The sequence below is a fragment of the Pogoniulus pusillus genome, unplaced genomic scaffold, assembly GCF_015220805.1.
Source record: "Pogoniulus pusillus isolate bPogPus1 unplaced genomic scaffold, bPogPus1.pri scaffold_81_arrow_ctg1, whole genome shotgun sequence".
Taxonomy (NCBI): Eukaryota; Metazoa; Chordata; class Aves; order Piciformes; family Lybiidae; genus Pogoniulus; species Pogoniulus pusillus.
The window spans coordinates 1-19973 of NW_026974725.1; the positions used below are offsets into that span (position 1 = coordinate 1).

General features: G+C 66.2%; 2 protein-coding genes across 2 annotated transcripts in view; both read right to left on the reverse strand.

The window, feature by feature from the left end:
* Nucleotides 1-24: 24 nt before the first annotated feature.
* Nucleotides 25-2914, reverse strand: LOC135174571 (glyceraldehyde-3-phosphate dehydrogenase, testis-specific-like). Its single transcript, XM_064141896.1, has 5 exons — nucleotides 2876-2914; nucleotides 1633-1674; nucleotides 1078-1201; nucleotides 482-640; nucleotides 25-255 (listed from the first exon to the last, which is right to left on the reverse strand). Exons 1-5 carry the CDS (start codon nucleotides 2895-2897, stop codon nucleotides 192-194), a joined length of 411 nt encoding a protein of 136 aa, XP_063997966.1. The 5' UTR covers nucleotides 2898-2914; the 3' UTR covers nucleotides 25-191.
* Nucleotides 2915-3390: 476 nt separating this feature from the next.
* Nucleotides 3391-19973, reverse strand: part of ADGRL1 (adhesion G protein-coupled receptor L1) — a 28538-nt gene continuing 11955 nt past the window's right edge. The window contains 21 exon segments of the mRNA XM_064141897.1: nucleotides 3391-6881; nucleotides 7411-7428; nucleotides 7642-7770; nucleotides 8134-8230; nucleotides 8913-9035; nucleotides 9384-9552; nucleotides 9843-9934; nucleotides 10288-10354; nucleotides 10821-11041; nucleotides 11285-11494; nucleotides 11924-12094; nucleotides 12499-12639; nucleotides 12641-12744; nucleotides 13340-13465; nucleotides 14120-14303; nucleotides 15027-15065; nucleotides 15673-15858; nucleotides 16350-16453; nucleotides 16790-17188; nucleotides 17673-18190; nucleotides 18507-18789. Coding sequence (XP_063997967.1) covers nucleotides 6205-6881; nucleotides 7411-7428; nucleotides 7642-7770; nucleotides 8134-8230; nucleotides 8913-9035; nucleotides 9384-9552; nucleotides 9843-9934; nucleotides 10288-10354; nucleotides 10821-11041; nucleotides 11285-11494; nucleotides 11924-12094; nucleotides 12499-12639; nucleotides 12641-12744; nucleotides 13340-13465; nucleotides 14120-14303; nucleotides 15027-15065; nucleotides 15673-15858; nucleotides 16350-16453; nucleotides 16790-17188; nucleotides 17673-18190; nucleotides 18507-18789 — 4058 coding nt within the window. The 3' untranslated portion in view covers nucleotides 3391-6204.

Consider the following 19973-nt stretch of genomic DNA (forward strand, 5'->3'; position numbering starts at 1 on the left):
AAAGGGTTTTGTGGGGGGGGGGTCCTAAGGGGGTGTGAGGAGGTCCTTGGGGAGGCAAAGAGTTTTGGGGGGGTCCTGGAGGGGTGGAGGTGGTGTTAATTTGGGGGAGGGGTCACTCACCGGTGCAGTGGTTTTGGGGGGGCGTCTTGACGTAGCCGGGGGGGCAGTGGCACTCGAATCCCCCCGGGGTGTTAAAGCAAACGGCCCCCCCCCCCCCGCACGGGTCCGACCCCCCCTCGGCACACTCGTCCACGTCTGGGGGGGGGCAGCACCGGTGGGTGACTTCTCCCGATTAAAGACCCCCCCCCGATTGAAGACCCTCCCCCAATCAAAGAGCCCCCCCAGGAACCCCCCCCAAGAAAAGACCCCCCCCCATTAAAGGCCCCCCCCAATTAAAGCCCCCGCAAAGAAAAGAACTCTCCCCCGAAGAGCCCCCCCAGTTTAAGTCCCGGGGGGGGCTGGATTTTGGAGGGGTCTTTACCGACACAGTGGAGGCCGGGGGGGGACCCCGGGGCGGGGGTCTCGGGGGGGGGTCCCTCCCTGTAGCCGAGGCTGCAGGAGCAGTTGAACCCCCCCGGGCTGTTGGTGCAGGTCTGGAAGGGGCCGCAGCGGGGGGGCAGCTCCAGGCACTCGTTGATGTCTTTGGGGGGGGTCGCAAGGAGACCTCAGACCCCATAATGGGCACTGCCCCCCCCCAGGTCCCTTAAATGCTTCCCCCCCCCTTAAGCCCCCTCCAGAATGTCCCCCCCGGCCCTCTCCTGCCTCCCCCACAAATACCTCCTTGGCCCCCCCAGGTGACCCCCCCAGCGCCCCCCACAACCCGCCCCAGCCATCCCAACACCCTCCTTGCTCCCGCTAGTGACCCCCCCCGGCCCTCTCCTGCCGCCCCCCAGTACCCTCCACGACCCCCCCAAGGCCCCCCCCTCACATCCCCCTCCTGCCCCTCCCCCAGCCATCCCGACACCCTCCCAGCCCCTCCTCAGTGCCCCCCCACCAAATTGACCCCCCCCAATTGCCCACCCCGGAATTGCCTCCCCCAATTTGACACCCCCCACATCGCCCCCCGCCCCCCCTCACCGTCGCAGCTCTGCAGCAGGGGGGGGGTCCTGCGGCCAGGGGGGGGGCAGGTGCCCGGGGGGGCAGCCGCAGTGAGTGGCGTTCAGGCAGCGCGCGAGGGGGCACTGCGGGCAGGGCAGCAGCTCTGGGGGGGGCACAGCGGCAGCAGGGTCGGACCCCCCCAGTTCCGTCCCCCAACCTCAACCCCCCCCCGGGCCCCCCACAATTCCCCTCCCAGCCTCCAATTCCTCCCTCGGACCCCCCCAACCCCAAATCCTCCCCCCAGGCTCCTCCAGTTCCCCCCCCCAGTTCCCCCCCAAGCCCAATTTACTCCCCCCCTCCTCGAGCCCCCCCATATTGCCTCCCCCTGCCCAAATTTACTACCCTCGGACCCCCTCGACCCCCCCCGCCCCCAATCCCCCTCGGACCCCCCCCCAACTCCCCCCCCCCCCACTCCCCCAACGCCCCTCCGCCCCCCCAGACTGCCCCCCCCAAACTGACCCCCCCAGGCTGCCCTCCCCAAGACTGACTCCCCCCAAACTGCCCCCCGCCAACCTGACACCCCCCCAGACTGACCCCCCCGTGTCCAGGCCACGCTGCTCAGCACCAGGCACAGACCTAAACCGGAGGGGGGGTCGCGGGGGGGGGGGGGTGTCGAGTTTATGCCTCTCGATCCTCCCACCCAGCCCTGCCCCCCCCCCCGCGCGCCCTGACCCACGCTGGGGGGGGGGGGGGGAAGCAAAGCCCTGAGCACCCCAAATCCCTCCCCCTGCGGGAGCCCCCCCAGTATCATTGATCCCCCCTCATTATTTTCTGTCGTATCCCCCCCAGTTATTTAAGCCCCCCCCCCGTTGCTGGTGCCAATTGAGAGCTGCTGGGGGGGGGTACTATTCAGCACCCCCCCCGTGGAAACGAGGACCCCCCCCAAAGAAAACCCCGCGGGGGGGATCGAAGAGGAAATCAAACATCCGCCCCCCCCCCCGGACCCTCCCGCACCACCCCCCCGCATCCAACTTCCCCTTCGCCCCCCCCCCCGCGAAAAGGACTCGAGAGTTTCCCACGGTGCCCCCCCCCCCGCTTAAATTAACCCCAAAGTGCCCCCCCCAGACCTAAATTAACCACAAAGAGCCCCCCCGGAACACAAATTAATCCCAAAGTGCCCCCCCTGGAGCGAAAATAACCTCAAAATGCCCCCCCCAGGATCTAAAACACCCCCAATGAGCCCCCCCCGCACCCAGCCTCCACCTCAAATCACCCCAAAGTTGCCCCCCCCTCAATATTTTAGGAGGAGTTCGGAAGGGACCTAAATGGGTAAGGGGCGAGCGGGGGGGGGGGCAAAAGAAACCCGGGGGGGGGTAAAGGAAATGGGGGGAGACAGGGGACACTCGGGGGGGTTAAAGGTGACCCGGGAGGGGGTGGTCCAGAAGGGATTCATTGGGGGAGTAGGAAAGACCCGGGGGGGGCAAAAGGAATTTGGTGGGGGGGCGAAAGGAACTTTAGGGGGGGGGGCAAAAATAATTGGGGAGGGCAGAAAGGACGCATTGGGGGGGCAGGAGAGACCCCGGGGGGGGCAAAAGGGACTCTATGGGGGGGGTTAGAAGGGACCCACCTGAGGGGGGGCAGAGGAAGGTTTTTTTTGGGGGGGAGTCCCGAGAAGGACTCATTTCGGGGGGGGTAAAAAGAAACTTTCGGGAAGGGGGGGCGGTCAGAGGCCGTTATTTGCGGGGGGGTTACGGGGGGGGGCGATATTGGGCGGGAGGGGGGAGTGGGGGGGGGCGTGGTGTTTATGGGGGGTCCCGGGGGGGGTCTCGTTTCTCACCGAGGCTCCTGGCGGGACCCATCGCGGCCACGGGCGCGGTTGGGGAGGGGGGGGAAAGAGGGGGGGCTCTATTTATAACCTCGGGGGTGGGGTTTGTGGTAAGGCCACGCCCGTTTGGGGCGTGGTTATGGGAGGGGCGTGGTTACGGGTGGGAAAGCTCCGCCCCCCCGGCACTGTAACTGCCTCAGGCTCGGCTCGGAGCGCTCCGGGAGCCCCTCGGGACCCCCCTCCCGTGACCTGCAGCCCCACAGACCCCTCTGGCCCCTCCCCCCTCCCACCCCTGACACCCCCCAGACCCTCCCGACCCCCCCAGTCCCCCACCCACCTCTAAACACCACCCCAGACCCCCTCCCCAGTCCCCCCTTTGGGACCTCCATGTCCCACCCCAGGACCCCTCTGTCCCCTCCAGGACCCCCCTGTGTCCCCCACTGTGTCCTCCTCCTCCCCCAGCACCTTCGGCCCCCCCCCAGCCCCTCCCCATGCCCCCCCATACAGAGGTGACCTTGACCCTGCTCCAAGATCTGTGTCACCTTTATTGGTTCCTCTCCTCCACTGTCCCCATGGTGACCCCGCGGTAACCTTGACCCCACGGTGACCTTGACCCCACGGTGACCTTGACCCCGTGGTGACCTTCCCTGCCTTCTGCTGTCCCATGCTGGCCCTGGCCACGCCCTCCGGTGGCCTTGCTGGCCCTGATTGTCCCTTGGTGGCCTGGCAGTGCCCTGGCAGTGGCCCCGGTGGTCCCCTTGGCTCTTCCCGGGGGGGCCCCATGGTGGTCCTGGCTGTCCTCCCAGTGACCTTGGTGGCCCTGACTGTCCCCTGGACCCTTCCCTTGGTGGCCCCACGGTGACCCCACGGTCACCCTTGGTGGCCCCATGGTGACCTTTGGTGGCCCTGTCTGTCCCCTGACTTCCTGTGGTGCTGGATCCATGGTGACACTGACGGCCCTGGGCTGACCCTGCTGACCCCACGCTGACCTCGGTGGCCCTTGGTGGCCCCACGGTGACCCCACGCTGACCTTGGTGGCCTCATGGTGACCCTTAGCAGCCCCATGGTGACCTCAGTGACCCCACGGTGACCCCACGCTGACCTTGGTGGCCTCATGGTGACTTTTAGCAGCCCCATGGTGACCTCAGTGACCCCATGGTGACCCCATGGTGACTTTGGTGACCCCATGGCGACCCCACACTGACCTTGGTGGCCCAATGATGATGTCAGTGGCCCTTGGCGACCCCATGGTGACCTTGCTGGCCCCATGGTGACCCTTAGTGGCCCTTGGTGACCTCAGTGACCCCACAGTGACCTCAGTGGCCCCATGGTGACCTTGGTGATCCCTTAGTGACCCCACGGTGACCCTTAGCAGCCCCATGGTGACCTCAGTGACCCCATGGTGACCCCACGGTGACCTCAGTGGCCCCATGGTGACCTCAGTGACCCCACGGTGACCCCACGGTGACCCCATGGCGCCCCCTGTGGCCGCTGTGTCCTCCTCGACCCAAAGTTGGTTTGGCAGAAATAAAGGGGGAGGGAGGGGGAGGGAGAGGGGAAAGGACCCCCCCAAAACCGCGGGGGGGGGGGAGGGGACCCCAACATCTTGGGGGGGGAAGGGGAATCCTCTTCCTAACCCCCCCCAAATTTGGGGGTCCCCAAATAGGGGCTGGGATGGGGGGAGGGGAAGTCCCCCCCAGAAATGAGGAAGGGGGGAGGGGGACCCCAAAAAATTGGGGTAGGCCTCCCCTGGGTGTGGCCCTCAAATTTAAGGGGGGGCCCCAAAAATCGGGGGGGGGAAGAATTTAGGTGGTCCCCAAAATATGGGAGGGGGTCCCTGAAATCTAGGGGGGGTCCTCAATATCTGGGGAGGGGCCCCCAGATGATGAGGGGGGGTCCCCAACATCCTAGAGGGGGGTCCCCAAATTGCGAGGGGGGGCCTCTATATACTGAGGGGGGGTCCCCCAAATTCCATGCCCCCCGACGAATTTTGGGGAGGGGCATCCTATACTTTGGGGAGGGGTCCCAGATTCTAGGGGGGGTCCCCAAGTTTTAGAAGGGGGAGGGAGAAGAGAGCTATGTGCGGGGGAGGTCCCCCTGCTGCCCCCCCCTCCCTTCCCCCTCATTACTTTTGGGGGGGTCATTCCCGGGGGGGGTCTCCCCCATCCCTATTTACAACGTGGCGAGACCCCCAGACCCCCTCCAATTCCCCATCCCCCATGCCCCCCCCAGGGTTGAATTTTTGGGGGGGGGGGTGGGGGCTGGGTTTGTGCTTCTGGGGGGGGGTAAATGGGGGGGGGGCAGGGATGTTTGGGGGGTCCATTTACAGCTATATTACAATTGTGTCTTTCGGGGGGGGGATTTTTTGGCAACAAAAATGTCAGCCGGGGGGGGGGGTGGGGGGGTTTAGAGGGAGTCCCCCCAAATTTTACCCCCCCTTTCCCCCCTCCCCTCTCCTCCTCTCCTCATCCTCACCCCCAGCTTGGTGCTGCCAAAGATACTGGGGGGGGGTGCGGGGGGGGGCCACTCCCTTGGATGGCTTTAAGTGGGGACCCCCCCCAAAGATAAAGGGAGACCCCAAGCCCCCCACCAACAGTTCCACTGCGGGACCCCCTCCCCACCCAGGTGTGACCCCCTCCCGCCCCTCCCCACCCCTCCCGGGTTTGGTTTTTGGGGGGGGGCACAAGGATCCCCTCCCCCTTCCCCCCCCCCCATCCTGTCCCCTCCGCAATGTCCTGGGGGGAGGGGAGGGGGCACAAAGAGCCTCGGGGCGGGGGGGAGGTTGATGGGGGGGGAGGAGCCCTCGTGCGAGGCAGTCCTCGTGCACAGCCTCGTGTGAGGGGGGGAGGCCTCGTGCAAGGCCCAGTCCTGGTGCGCTGCGGGGGGGGGCGCGGGGGGGGCTCCTTGTGCAGCTGTCGGGGGGGGGGGGGGGGTGGTCCTCGTGCAAAGCTCTGTCCTCGTGCGAGGCTGAGTCCCGTGCAAAGGCAGATCGCAGCTGGGGCCTGGGCCCGGCGCGGCGCGGGGGGGCCGGGGCGTGTCTGTGCCCCCCCCGCCCGCGGCTGGCTCCCGGTGCGTGGGCAGCAGCTCCTGGTGCCGGCGGTGCCCGGGCCGGGGGGTCCTGGCGCCGGGGGGGGTCCTGGCGCCCAGCTGCTTCCCCCTGCCCCCCTCCGTGCCCCCAGCCCCTCCTGCCCCTGGGGGCTCTTCCTTCCCCCTCAGGGGGGGCTTTTGGGGGGGCTGCCGGGGGAGGGGGTCCGTGGGGGGGAGGGGCTCCTGTGGCACCCCCCGGGGGGCTGGGGGGCGCAGGGCAGTGTTGGGGGGCAGGGGACCGGCTGCGCCCCCCCTCAGAGGCTGGTCACGAGCTGCATCTGCCCATCCGCCTCGCCTCCCCCCGGCCCCTCCCTGTCCGCGCCCCCCCCGAAGACGCCCCCGAGGAGCCGGGGGGGGCCCCCCAGGTACGGGGGTGCGGGGGGGGGGGGGCGGGGGCGGGGTGGGGGCCTCGGGGCTGCTGTCGGGGCAGGAGGAGGAGTCTCGGGTTTGGGGGGGGGGCAGCGGCGGGGGAGGGGGAGCGGCAGGGTGGGGGTGGTGGGGGGGGGTGATGCGGGTGGTGTCCCCCGCCCCCCACCCCCGCGCCACGGGGGGGGTCCGGGTGGGCTCCCAGCCCCCCCCCGCCCCCCCCACCGGCCCGGGTGAGCTCCTGGTAGAGGAGCCCGAGCTCGGGAGGGGGATCTGAGGGGGGAGGCGGAGGAGGGGGCGGGGGAGGGGGGTGAGAGCCCCCCCCCGCGCCCCCCCCGCCCCCGCGCAGGTTGTTGTGCACGAGCTCGGAGATGATCATTTTCTCCAGGGCGGCTGCGTCCGGGGGGGGGCCCTCGGCGGGGGCCCTCCAGGGGCGGGGGAGGTGGGGGAGGACCCCCCCGATTGGGGGGACCCCCCCCCAGGCCGCCTTCAATCCCTGCCCCCCCCCGCAGGCTGTAGCTGTTGTTGAAGTTGCCGTTGAGGGGGAGGGGCTCCGGGGGGGGCTCTGGAGAGGCAAAGGTGGGGGGGGGCAAGAGGGGGGGTTAATAAATGGGGGGGGAATAGAGTGGGGTAGAAAAGTGGGGGGGGAGGAGTGGGGCATAAAAATTGGGGGGGGTCACATGGGGGTGCAGTAAAAAGGGGTCCTGAGGGGGTAAAAAAGTGGGGGGGGGGGCGAGGGGGGGATGGGGGAGGGGGAAGGGGAAGGGAGTGGGGCATAAAAATTAGAGGGGGGGCCCCGGGGGGGTTATGTATGGGGGGGGTAATAAGATGGGTGGGGAGGGAGGAGAGATAAAAGGGCAGGGGGGGTCAGAGATAAATTGGGGGGCAGAGATAGGTAAGGTGGGGGGGTCAGAGATAAATTGGGGGGCAGAGATAGGTAAGGTGGGGGGGGTCAGAGATAAATTGGGGGGGCAGAGATAGGTAAGGTGGGGGGGGTCAGAGATAAATTGGGGGAGCAGAGATAGGTAAGGTGGGGGGGGGTCAGAGATAAATTGGGGGGCAGAGATAGGTAAGGTGTGGGGGGGGTCACTTACTGCTCTCTCGGAAGCTCCCTGGGGACAGAAGCAGCAGTAAGGGGGGGTCAGGGGGGGTCTGGCACCATCCTACCCCCCCCCCAAATTTCCATCACCCCCCCCACAAAGGCCCTGCCCTCCACCCCTCCCCTTAATTACCTCCCCCTGGGGGTACCCTTGGGGGCTAGGGGGGCAATTTTGGGCCACTTAGGGGGATTTTGGGTGCGGGGGGGGGCACCCCCCGGTACCTACCTGGGGAGGTGAAGGCGGGGGGGGAGGCTGGGGTGAAGCCCCCCCCCTCCCCAATCAGGGTGTTGTAGGGGCTGGACCCCCCCCGCGGCTGCAGCACAGGATTGGGCAGGAGGTGGTTGCCCATGGTCCCTGAGGGGGGCAAAACAATGGGGGGGGGGCGTCAGAATTCATTTGGGGAGGGTCTGGGGGGATCCTAGAGGAGTCTGGGTGGGGCTGGGGTGGGGCTGAAAGGGTCGGGGGGGTCTAAAGTGGCCTGGGGTCTGGGGGGGTCTGAGATGGAGCTGGGAGAGGGCCCAGAAGGGTCTGAAGGGGAGGGGGGGGGGCTGGGGCTCCCAAAAGGGCCTGGGGAGGCCAAAGAGTGTTGTGGGGGGGGTCTGACGGTTCTGGGTGCCCCCTCCCCATAAGAGGGTGGCCGGGAGGGGTTATACGGGGAGGGGATGGAAGGAGTGGGGAGGGGTCACAAACTGGGGGGGGGTCCCGAGGGGGGCTCACCTCTGTTGAGCGTGGGGGTGCTGTTGAGGTCCCCCCCCATGAAGCTGGACTCAGTTTGCTTCCTGACTGTGTCGTTCCACATCCTCCGGATCCGGCTCTGGGGGGGGAGGGGTCTCAAATAAGACCCCCCCCCAAATTCCCACCCAACACCACTGAGGAACCCCCCTCCATAAGACCCCCCCCCAAAAAAAATCGACCCCTTCCCAGGTGTGGGGTCCTGAGCTTCCAGTTCCACACCTCCCCCCCAGAATAAGCCAAAGCCTGCACTATGGGGGCGACCCCCCCCCATTTAATCCATTCCCCCCCGTTTTAGATCCCCCCCAATTTAATCCACCCCCCATTTTAGCTCCCCCTCACATTAAGACCCCTCTAATTTACACTCCCCATCCCTCCCCCATATTTTAGGACCCCCCCTCAGTGTGTGTCAACTCCCCCTCGAAACTCCCCCCCCGATTTTAAGTGCCCTCCCCCCCCCCAAATGCAGGAGGGAATCTTTGGGTCCTGGGGGGCATTCTGGCGGGGCTTTGAGGGGGGAATTTTTGGGTCCTGGGGGGGTTGCTGGGGGTGGGAATTTTGGAGGGAGCTGGGGGGGGCATTTTGGAGTGTGGGGGGGGCAATTTTGTGGCACTGGAGTGGATTTGGGGGGGGTCTGTGGTTGCTGGGGGAGGGGCTGTGGGGGTGATGACCTTTGGGGTGTCATGGAGGGCATTTTGGCGGGGGGGAGGTGTCTGTCCCATCTCAGGGGGGGTCTGCTGTACCCCGGGGGGGGGTCTCCCCACCTGTGTGTAGTATCTTGGGTTGCTCCTCATGGCAGAGGTCTTGAGGCTGCCCAGGGGGGGCCCGGGGGGGCTGCGCAGGCAGCAGGAGCTGTGCCGAAGGCACTTCCCCAGCTCCCGGTGCACCTGGGGGGGGGTGAGGGAGGGGGCAGCGCCCATGGGTGACCCCCACTGAGCCACACAGGGCTCAGCCCAGCCCCACCCTCTCCCCCCCACACTTCACCGAGATTGGAAGAGGAAGAGGATGAGGAAGATTGAGCAGGATGAGCTCCTGCCCCCCCCAGTGGAGGTGGTAGGAGGAAGAGGAGGGTGAGGATGAGGATGGGAGATGGAAGATTGAGATTGATGATGATGATGATGATGATGATGGTGCCCCCACCCCAGCAGGTGGAATGGGAAGGGGAAGGGAGAGAGAGAAGGAAAGGGGGAAGGGGAAGCTGCTGACGATGATGAAGGAGCCCCCCCCGGCCCCACCTTCTTCTGCAGGGCGCAGTGGAAGACGAAGATGAAGGCTCCCTGCAGGGCGTTGCAGGCGGTGAAGAGCGAAGCTGTCAGCACCGACTCGCGCGTGACGAAGAGGAGGCCGAAGGCCCAGGTCAGGCCCAGCAGCAGCAGCAGCGCAATGGCCCCCAGGGCCCAGGAGCTGGGGGGGGGGCAGGCTCAGGGACCCCCCCCGGGCTCCCCTCCCAGTCCCCTCCCAGTGCTCTCTCAGTGCCCTCCCAATCCCCTCCCAGTCCCTTCCAAATCCCCTCCCAGTCCCCTCCCAGTGCCCCTCCCAATCCCCTCCCAGTGCTCTCCCAGTGCTCTCCCAGTGCCCCTCCCAGTGCCCTCCCAGTGCCCTCCCAGTGCTCTCCCAGTGCCCTCCCAATCCCCTCCCAGTCCCTTCCAAATCCCCTCCCAGTCCTCTCCCAGTGCCCTCCCAGCGCCCCCTACCGGATGCCATCCAGGCGGCTGCAGTCAGGTTTCAGTGCGGTTGAGCTCCGCAGCATCTTGTGCAGTGTCACCAGCAGGAACACCAAAGTCACCTGTGGGACCCCAGACCCATAGCAGAGACCCCAGACCCACACAGGGACAAAGTCACCTGTGAGCACAGCACTCAACACCAACCCCAGACCCACATAGGGACCTCAGATCCATAGCAGGGATCTCAGACCCACACAGGGACCCCCACTCATGGTCAGACCACAGACCCACACTGAACCCCAGAGCCACACAGGGACCCCCAGCCCCATAGAGGGACCCACAGCAGCCCACGGTGGGACCTCATCTTGGCAAGACCCCCAGCACCGACCCCTCCCTGGCTGAAGATCCCTGCAGGGGATCCCCAGCCCTGCCCCCCCAACCCCCAGCCCTGCCCCTGGAGCCCCCAGCCCCTGACCAGGATGACGACAGCCACAGGCCCCACGAAGCTCCACAGGAAGTGGTTGTCCACTCGCAGCCAGCACCTGCGGATGGGCGGGGCCTCAGTGGGGCACGCCCACCAATGACACACCTCTCACTTACCCCACCCATACAGCCCCCACCCCTCTGCATAGGACTCCGCCCCCATCGCCTGAGCCCAGCCCTTCCCAAAGGCCCTCCCCTCATTCCCAAGTCCCACCCCAGTCACAACCCCACCCCTTTTAGCCTCTCTTCTCCAATTCTCCCCCAGCCCCACCCATTTTTAAGCCACTCCCCTTCTATGGCCCTTTCTCACACCCCTCCCCCATTTGCAAGCCCCTCCCCTTCCCAAGCCCCGCCCCTTAACCCACTCCCTTGCCCTTTTCCCCCTCCCTTTCTCCCCTTTCTTCCTCCTCTCTCCACCTCCCCTCTCCTCCCTTCCCCTCTCCCCCTTCCCTTCTGCCTTCCCCCTCCCTTCTCCTTCCCTCCCCCCTCCTCTGTCTCCCTTCCCCCCTCCCCCCGGCTGCTCACGCCCGCTCGGTGCCATAGCCTCGGTGGTCCACGGCGGCGGCGCCGGCCACGAGCAGCGCGGGCAGGCAGTAGCCGGCGGCGTAGTAGAGCCTCGGGCGCCAGAGCTCGGCCCCGAAGGCCTCCAGCAGCAGCAGGTAGAGATGGACTCCCTCCAGGCACAGCCAGCAGAAGGAGGCCAGGAAGAAGTAGTGCAGGAGCCCGGCCAGGATCGGGCAGGCCACCTGCAGGGGGCGACACTGCCGCCCTCAGCCGGGGACGGGAGGGGAGAGGGAGGAGCAGCTCCTGGGCATGGGGGCACCAAGGGGGTGTGGGGAGGAGAGAGGGAGGAGCAGCTCCTGGGCATGAGGGCACCAAGGGGGTGTGGGGAGGAGAGAGGGAGGAGCAGCTCCTGGGCTTGGGGCACCAAGGGGACCTCAGCATGAGAGGTCCCATGGGTGCTGTGGGGGCTCAGCTGGGTGCCAGACCTGGTACTGTGTCTTGTCGATGCCCACGAGGAAGATGAGCTCTGCCAGGAAGAGGCTGATGCAGAGGTTCTTGTGGATGGTGGCACGGTCGGAGGGCAGCCCCCGCAGGCAGCACAGCGCCGAGATCGACACCCCCAGGCACACCAAGGCCACCACGATGCCCACCCAGGAGATGACTGACAGCAGCACCTCGTTCAGCCGCCCTGGGTACTGACGGAGAGCACCCGGGTGGGCACAGCCTGCGGGGCACAGCTGGCCCCGGCCCCCCGAGACAGCCTCAAGCCCACCCAGGGTTTGCTCTGAGGTGCCCCCAACGCCCCCCGAGGTGCCCCCAAAACCCTTCTGAGATGTCCCCAAACTCCTCCAAGGTGTCCCTAACCCCCTAGCGCACCCCAGCAGTATCCCCATAACGCCCCCTGGCGGCACCTCCCCTGGGGGTGTTGATACCTCCCCCCAGCTGTGCTCCCACAGTGCCCCACGGCGGTGCCCCTCAGGGATACCCCCAGCGCCCCCCATATTGCCCCCTGATAGTGTCCCCAGCGGTATCTCCGCAGCGCCCCCTGGCGGCGCTCCCGGGGGTGTGCATAGCGTCCCCACAGATGCGTCCCCACAGCGCCCCCTGGCGGCGCCCCTGCTCACGCTCTCGCGGTGCGCCATGAGCACGGCGAAGTTGGTGAGGTGGCTGCAGGCACAGGAGGTGTGGGTGCCGTTGGTGGCCAGCAGGCGGCAGCCCTGAGTGGACCAGTGCCCAGTCATGGAGCGCTCCGAGTAGTTCCAGAAGGAGCAGTTGGCGTTGAAGTGGTTCTTGGCCTGGGGGGAGAAGGAAGGGGTTCAGGGAGGGTGCCAAGGGTGGGTTGAGTGGCTCAGGAGGAGCTCAGGAGGGGCTCAAGGATGGGTGAGGAGCTCAGGGGGGTCTCCAGGGCAGGGGGAGGGTCTCAGGAGTGTCTCAAGGATGAGTCGAAGGTCTCAGGAGGGTCTCAAGGGCAGGGGGAGGGTCCCAGGGACGGGAGCTGGGGGTCCTGGGAAGGAATTTTGGGGTCTTGTGGGAAAGGAGTTGGGGTCAGAGAGTCCTGGGGGAGGTCTGGGTGGGTTTGGAGGGGTTTATGGGTCCAATGGGGGGGGGGGAGGAGGAATTTGGGATTCAGGGGGGGGGGGGGCGAGAGGGCGCTGAGGGCCCAGGAAAGACTTTGGGGGGGGACGGGGGAGGGTCTGACCTGCAGGTGGGGCAAGGTGAAGACCACTGGGTCGATGAGGAAGACCCTGCTGGACTCTTTGTTGATGGAGGCAGCAATCACCTGGGAGTTGACCACCAAAGGGGGGGGGGGGCGGGGAGGGGAAGCAGCCCCCCCCCCCGAATTCGGTGCTGCCTGCACTGCCCCCGCCCAGCCGCACGGTGGCGTTCTCCGTGGACAGGAACAGCCCCAGGTTGTTGTAGAGGATGAAGACCACCTTGACCACCCCTGCAGAGACCCCTGTCAGGACCCCCCTCTGAAGACCCCTCCCCTCAACTCAAACCGGACCCGACTCCCCTCCCCCGACCCCCAAATCCACCTCTGACCCTCCCAAATCCACCCTGAGACCCCCAGCCCCCTCCTGATCTCCTCCCAGTCCCCCCCCACCAAGGTCCCACACTCCCCCCCCAGGACCCCTCAAGTTCCCACCCCCAGGGCCCCTTGAGAGCCCCCAAAGACCTCTAAGACCCACCCCCCAGGATGCCCCCAGATAACCTCAGAACCTCCAGACCCCTCCCTCCCCCCCCCCCCCCCCCCCCGCCCCTCAAATGCCTTCAAGACTCCCTGGAACCCCAAAGACCCTCCCAGGACTCCCCCCAGACTCCTTCAGGACCCCTCCCCAAATAACTTCAAGGCTCCCAAGACCCCTCCCACACCTCTCAGGTGCCCTTAAGATGCCTCTGAGACACCCCAAAGACCTCCTGAGACCCCCAAGACCCCACTCAAGCCCTTAAATGCCCTCAGGACCCCTCAAGTCGCCCCCTACGACCCTCAAGCCCCCCATGAGACACCCTAAAGACCCCTGACGCCCCCCCCCGCCCACCGTTACGGCTGTTCTGCTTGAGGGTGTTGGCGGAGAGCTGGATGGAGCCTTCCCCCCCCCCGAACTCCTGCGGGAAGCTCAGCTCCTGGACCTGCCCCTCCGTGCTCAGCACTGTCACCTCCAGCACTGCAGGGGGCAGCACAGCGTCACCGCCCGCCCCTGCCACCGCCATTGCTGGTGTGGCACCAGCGCAGCATGACACCAGCACTGCTGTGGCACCAGCACACCCTGGCACTGGCATTGTTGGTGTGGCACCAGCACACCCTGGCACCAGCACTGCGGTGGCTCCCACACACCCTGGCACCAGCACACCCCTGGCACCAGCACTGGTGTGGCATCAGCACAGCCTGGCATCAGCACAGCCTGGCACCAGCACTGCTGTGGCACTAGCACATTCTGGCACCAGCACAGCCTGGCACCAGCACTGGTGTGGCACCAACACACCCTGGCACCAGCACCCCAGAGATCCCCAGGGTGGGAAGTGGGGGAGGGGCTCAGGCCCCACCCATTGTGCAGGGGCTAACCCTTGGCCACCTCCCAGGACAGGGAGCTGGGGGCACTCTGAGGACCCCTGTGAGTGGATGTGGGGAGTCCCTCTCTCCCCCCTTAGCTGGGGGTCCCTCTCCCCCCCTTAGCTGGGGGTCCCCCTCCCCCAGTCCCCCCTCAGATCCCCTCAGGGTGAGGCTCACAACACCCAGATGGGGGTGGGAGGCGCCCCCCAGGCAGCCTCGGGGGCAGCTCTGTTGGGTGGGGGTCTCCCAGTGATGGGGGGGCTCTCACCCAGGTTCTGGCGGGCGGCCAGGAAGCGGGCGGGCTCTTTGACATTGTCAGCCAATAGGAAGGCTCCCTCCTCCAGCACGTCCAATAGCATCGTGGCTGTGTGAGCCTGTTCCGAGCCGTTCATGTCCCGCCAGGACTCCAAAGCCTCTGGACGCAGGAGGTTGTCCACAGCCTCCACCACGGCCTGCAGGGGGCAAGGCAAATCCGGACACACCCAAATCAGGCCCCGCCTCGCCCCGCCACACCCATTAGCCCCGGCCCCACCCTCTGGGGACGATGCCAGCCAATGAGCACCAGCCCCACCTTCCTCCTCCAATCACAGGTTGCTCACAGCCTCCTCCAGACCACCAGGAGGCAGTGTGGGGCTGAGCACACCTAGATCAGGCCTCGCCTACTAGACCACACCCATTGCTTCCGACCCCACCCACTGGAGATAGCACCAATCAGTGAGTGACAGCCCCACCCTCCTCCTCCAATCACAGCTTGCCCACAGCCTCCCCCAGGCCATCAGGGGCCTGAGCAAACCCAGATCGGGCCACGCCCACTCGGCCCCACCCACTGAACAAGCCCCACTCACCCAAACAGCAACAACCAATGAGAAACATCTCTCCTTTGTAACCAACCGGTTGGTCACAAACTTCTCCAGGCCACCAGAGGGCAGTGTGGGGGTTGCTACACCTCTACCAAGTTCCACCCACTTCCGGACACACCCATGGGCTCAGGCTCCACCCACTGGGCCAGCACCAACCAATGAGCAAGAGCCCCACCCTCCTCCTCCAATCACAGCTTGGGTAAAGATTCCTCCAGGCCAGCAGGGGGCAGTACTGGTGCTGGCTACACCCATGCTGCATCTCTCCCACTTCTGGCCACACCCTGCCACGCCCTGCTCCCGGCCCCACCCCCTCACCTTGATGTAATCTTTGCAGGTTCGCTCTCGTTTGTGCATCTGGGGGGGGAGGGGGAAGAGGAGAAGACATCACTGAGGGACCCCCAAAGTGTGGAGTGGGACTCACAGGTGTGGGTGGTTGTGGGGGCCCAGCGTGGGGTTGGTGGACCCCAAAGGTGGGGGTGGGGTAGGAGAACTTCAACTTCTGGAGCAGGAGAGCCTCAGCTCCTGGAGCACCTCCACAGGAGAGCCTCTACAGGAGAACCTCAGCTCCTGGAGCACCTCCACAATAGAGCCTCTACAGGACAACCTGAGCTGGAGCACCTCAGCAGGAGCACCTCAACTTCTGGAGCACCTCCACAGGAGAACCTCAACTCTTGGAGAACCTCAACAGGAGAACCTGAAGAACTTCAACAGAAGAACCTCAGCTCCTGGAGCACCTCAACAAGAGGACCTCAGCTCCTGGAGCACCTCAACAGGAGCACCTCAGCTCCTGGAGCACCTCCACAGGAAAGCCTCAGCAGGAGAGCCTCAGCTCCTGGAGCACTTCAACAGGAGGACCTCAGCTCCTGGTGCACCTCAACAGGAGGCCCTGAGCTGGAGAACCTCAGCCTCCGGGGAGCCAGCGGCTGGCAGCAGCTGCCCGCGCCCGCGCTCTGCTGCTCACCTTGTTGTAGTTCTTGCCCGCGGACTCCCTCTCCACGGGCCGCAGCGCCTGCAGCTGCGCGTCCAGGATGTCCAGCAGCTGCTCCAGCAGGCGCACGGCGGAGCTGACGTCCCCCGCGTACACCGGGCCCCGCGTGTGCCGCGCCAGCTCCACCGCGATGTTGGCAGCGTTCTCCCCGCTCTTGATCTGGGGGCAGGGGGCACAGCGTGGTCACCCCCACGGGGATGCCCAGCAGCGCGATGGGGGCTCTGGGGGGGTCATGGTCAGGGGCTTTAGGGAGTGCTGAGGTTTCCAGGGGGTCCCCAAGGGCAGTGAGGTCTTGAGGGGAAGCTTCTGGTGAAGGTGACTCAGTAGGGTGGGATGGGGATGTGGCAGTGGTCACCTAGGAAGGGCTCTGGGGGGGTCGTCCTCAGTGATTTTGGGGGGTGCTGAGGGTGGTGGAGGTCTCCAGGGGGTCTCCAGGAGGTCCCCAAGGGTGGTCAGGTCTTAGGGTGCCCTTGGGTGAAGGTGACTCAGCGTGGAGGGACCTCGTGGGATGGAGACAGCCCTAGGAGGGGGGTTGGAGGGGAAATGTTGGGGAGGGTTGGGGTCTCCTCATTCTGGGCATCCATAACTTTGTTTTGGGGGGGGTGTCCCCCTTATTCTTTTGGGGTGTCCTCCCCTATTCCCCCCAGTACCTTCTGGGCCACTTGGTTGACCCAGGGGCTGGTGCAGTTGCTGAGGTCAGGCCCCCGAGGGTTCCAGACCCCCAGGCCCAACAGGCACTGGAAGGAGGCAATGCCTGGGGGGGGCACATGTTGGAGGGGGGTGTCAGGGGCACCCCCAAATGCATTGCAACTCCCCAGAGACCCCCCCCTAGGTCACCCCCCCCCCCCTGCAGTCCCAGTAGTCTCCATAGCTCCCCAGTAACCCCTCCCTCATAAACCCCCAGACCCTTGAGCTCATAATATCCCCCCCGTCCCCCCAGTCCCACATATCCCCCCCATAGCCCCCTCCCCTTGCTCCCCCAGCCCCTCCCAGCCCCTCCCAGTGCCTCCCACTCCCCCCAGCCCCCCCATATCACCCTCCCCTTGCTCCCCCAGCCCCTCCCAGCCCCCCCCCCCAGTGCCCCCCATACCTCGGGTGCCCTTGGGGCAGGGTCTCTCCACCACCACCCCCTGCTGTGCTGCAGGCCACTGCACCCTTCGCACCTCCCTGGCCTCGCACAGCCGCGCAGGGCTCCCCCCGGGCCCCCCCCCCGACCCTCCCGGGGGTCTTCGGGAGGAAACTGGAGGGGGAGGGACCCCAAAAACCCCCGGATTTAAGGGTGGGGGTCCCGGGGAGCCCCCCGGTGTGGCTGCACTGTGAGCAGGTCCCGGAGCACCCTGCTGGGGGGGTCCTGGAGGGGGTGGTCCTGGGCGGGGAGTAAAGGAACCTCCCCCTCTTTTTGCCGTGGGGGTTGGGGAGGGGGCAGCGGAAGTGCGGGGGGAGGTGGGATGAGGGGGGGGCGCGCTGGGGGCTGGAGTGGTCACCACACCTGGGGGGGGGAGGGGGCAGGACAAAAGGGGAGGAGGCAGGAAAAAGAGGACAGACAAGAAAGAGGGCACAAAAAAAGGGGAGGTCAGGGTGGGGCAAAGCCCCCCCAACCCCCCCCACAATTAGATCCCTCCCCCAGGATCCCAACCTTGGGGAGGGGGCAGTGAGTCTGGGGGTGCACCCCCAGATTGACCTGGATTCCCCCCACTGTAACTTAATGTAACCCCCAGCGTGAGCTGGGACCCCCACTGAGACCCCCAAACTGGGACCCCTAAACTGGGACCCTTAAAGTCAACTGGGACCCCCAAAGTGGGACCCCCAAATCAACTGAGCCTCCCCCCCCAAGTGAGCTCCAGTCTGGAGCCTCCATGGCCTTGATGGGACCCAACTGCAGACCCCAACCCTCGGCTCCGTCTCAGCCACGCTCAGCCGGGCCCCTGCAGGGCCTGCCCCCCACCCACGCTCCACTCCCCACCGGCGCTCACCACTGCCGGGCTCGGGTGGGGCGAACTCGAGGCCGTAGCGCAGCACGAAGTGGTTGTTCCAGACGTAGAGTTGGTTGTCGCGGGGGTTGTAGCCCACGGAGGAGATGTACTGGTAGGGGTTGGGGAAGGGCATCTCGAGGGGCAGGCCTCTCCTGGCACGGGTGTCGTAGGCGTATGCCAGGCTGTTGCCGGCGGCTTCGCTGTCGTCGTCCACGTAGACGCTGCGCAGGACGTAGAGGACGCCGCAGACCATGAAGGCGTTGGAGGCCGCGCGCTTGTCGTAGGAGGTCTCCCAGGTGCCCTCGAAGCGCAGCGTGTAGGGGTTCAGCTGGCTGACCACCAGCCTGCCCCCGTTGCCCTCCGTGGCGTAGATGACCCAGAGGCCCTCCTCGTCCACCGCCAGGTCGATGTCGGTCTTGCCGCCCCAGCGGTACGGGGAGGTGTCGTGGTAGTTGGCAGCCCCCACCACGGTCTCGCCGCTCTTGATGCGCGTGCGGAGGTCAAACTTGACGATGTTCCTGGGGGGGGGGAGAGGCTGGGAGGTGGCTCCGGGAGGTCAGCGGTGGAGGCTGGAAGAAGCCTCCAGGATGCTAAGGCTGGTCAGGGTTAGGGGCTGGAAGAGGCCTTCAGGAGGTCAAGGTTAAGGTCTGGAAGAGGCCTCCAGGAGGCCACTGGTGGAGGCTGGAAAAGGCCTCTCCTTGTTGCAGAAGGCAGCTCTGGCACCCCTGCCCATGCCCCCCTGTGCCTGCTGTGCCTGCACCTGGTGTGTTCCTTGTTGTAGAAGACAGCTCTGGCACCCCTGCCCCGTGCCCCCCGTGCCTGCTGTGCCCACACCTGGTGCGCTCCTTGTTGTAGAAGACAGCTCCGTCGTAGACCACGAAGCCGGTGCCGTCCACGCGGTTGGGCAGGCGGAAGGTGGTCGTGTGCCGCCCGCCCACGAAGTCGTCCCAGGTGGCGTACTCGGTGAGGGTGTCGCTGCGGTAGGGCACCCAGGGCATGACGTAGAGGCGGTCCCCAGCCTGCAGCGGGTCCCGGCACCAGGAGCCGGATTGGTGCTGAGACTCGTGGCTGGAGGTGGCGCCGGAGATGCGCTGCAGGACCCCCGGGCAGACGAAGACTGCGGGAGGGGGGGAGAGGAGGAGAGAGAGAGGGGAGGGGGGAGAGGAAAAGGGGAGAGGGGAGAGGAAAAGGGAGAGTAAAAGGGGAGAGGGGAGGAAAAGGGGAGAGGGGAGGAAAAGGGAGAGCAAAAGGAAGGAAAAGGGAGAGCAAAAGGAGAGAGGAAAAGGGAGAGGAAAAGGGAGAGGAAAAGGGGAGGGGCAATAGGAAGGGGAGGGGGGAGAAGGGGGCAGGAGGGACAGGTGGGCGTGGGGGCAAGGGGACAGAGAGAGGGAGGTAGGACATGGGGGCGAGAGGGACAGACGGAGACAGAGAGAGGGACGCAGGGGGGGGAGCACAGAGACGGACACGGCGGGGGAGGGGACACGGGGGAGGGACAGCAAGAGAAGAGAAGCAGCTGATCAGTGGCTGGGGGGGCACAGTGAGGACCCCTCCCCCCCCCAGCCAGCCCCGGGGGACACACCCCCAAACCCCAGGAGGAGTGGGACACAAACCGGGAACACCCCTGGGTGGGGGGGGAAGGGGACACTGGAAGGGGTGGGGGGAGGGGTCCCTAACCCAGGGAGGGGTCAAAGGGAAGGAGACAAAATAGGGGAGGCGGGGGCGAGGGCGACACAAGAGGGGAGACAGGAAGGGGGGGGGAAGTCCCCTCTGTGACCCACCCCCAAAGCCATGGGGCCTCTGCGACCCCTCCCCTTCCACTCCGGAGGAGCAGCCCTAGACTCCCTTTGCTTTTGGGGAGGGTTGGGGGGGCCCTAGACTGGGGACCCCTAAACTAGAGCAGCCCTAAACTGGGAGAGGCCTTAAACTGGGGGGGGCTGAAATTGGGGGGGGATGGCTCTATCTTAAGGAGAGGCTTAAACTGGGGGGGGGGTTAGGTTGGAGGGGGCTTAGCTTGAGGGGGACTTTTTCCCCCCCAAAAAAATTCCTGAGCCCCACCCAGAACGGTAACGACGAAGACAACTGGGGGGGGAATGGACCAGGGGGACCCCCTCCTCAATTTGGGGGTGGATCGAAGGGACCCCCCCCGATTTTAGGGGGGGAGGATTAGTAGAAAAGCTCCCCCCCGATTTGATTGCGAGGGGGGGGAGTGAGATAGAGGAGACCTCCCCGCGCCGCCCTGATTTGGGGGTACGGGGGAGGGGGTGCAGAGGTTGCAGGGAGGGGGGCTGAGGGGAGGGTGGA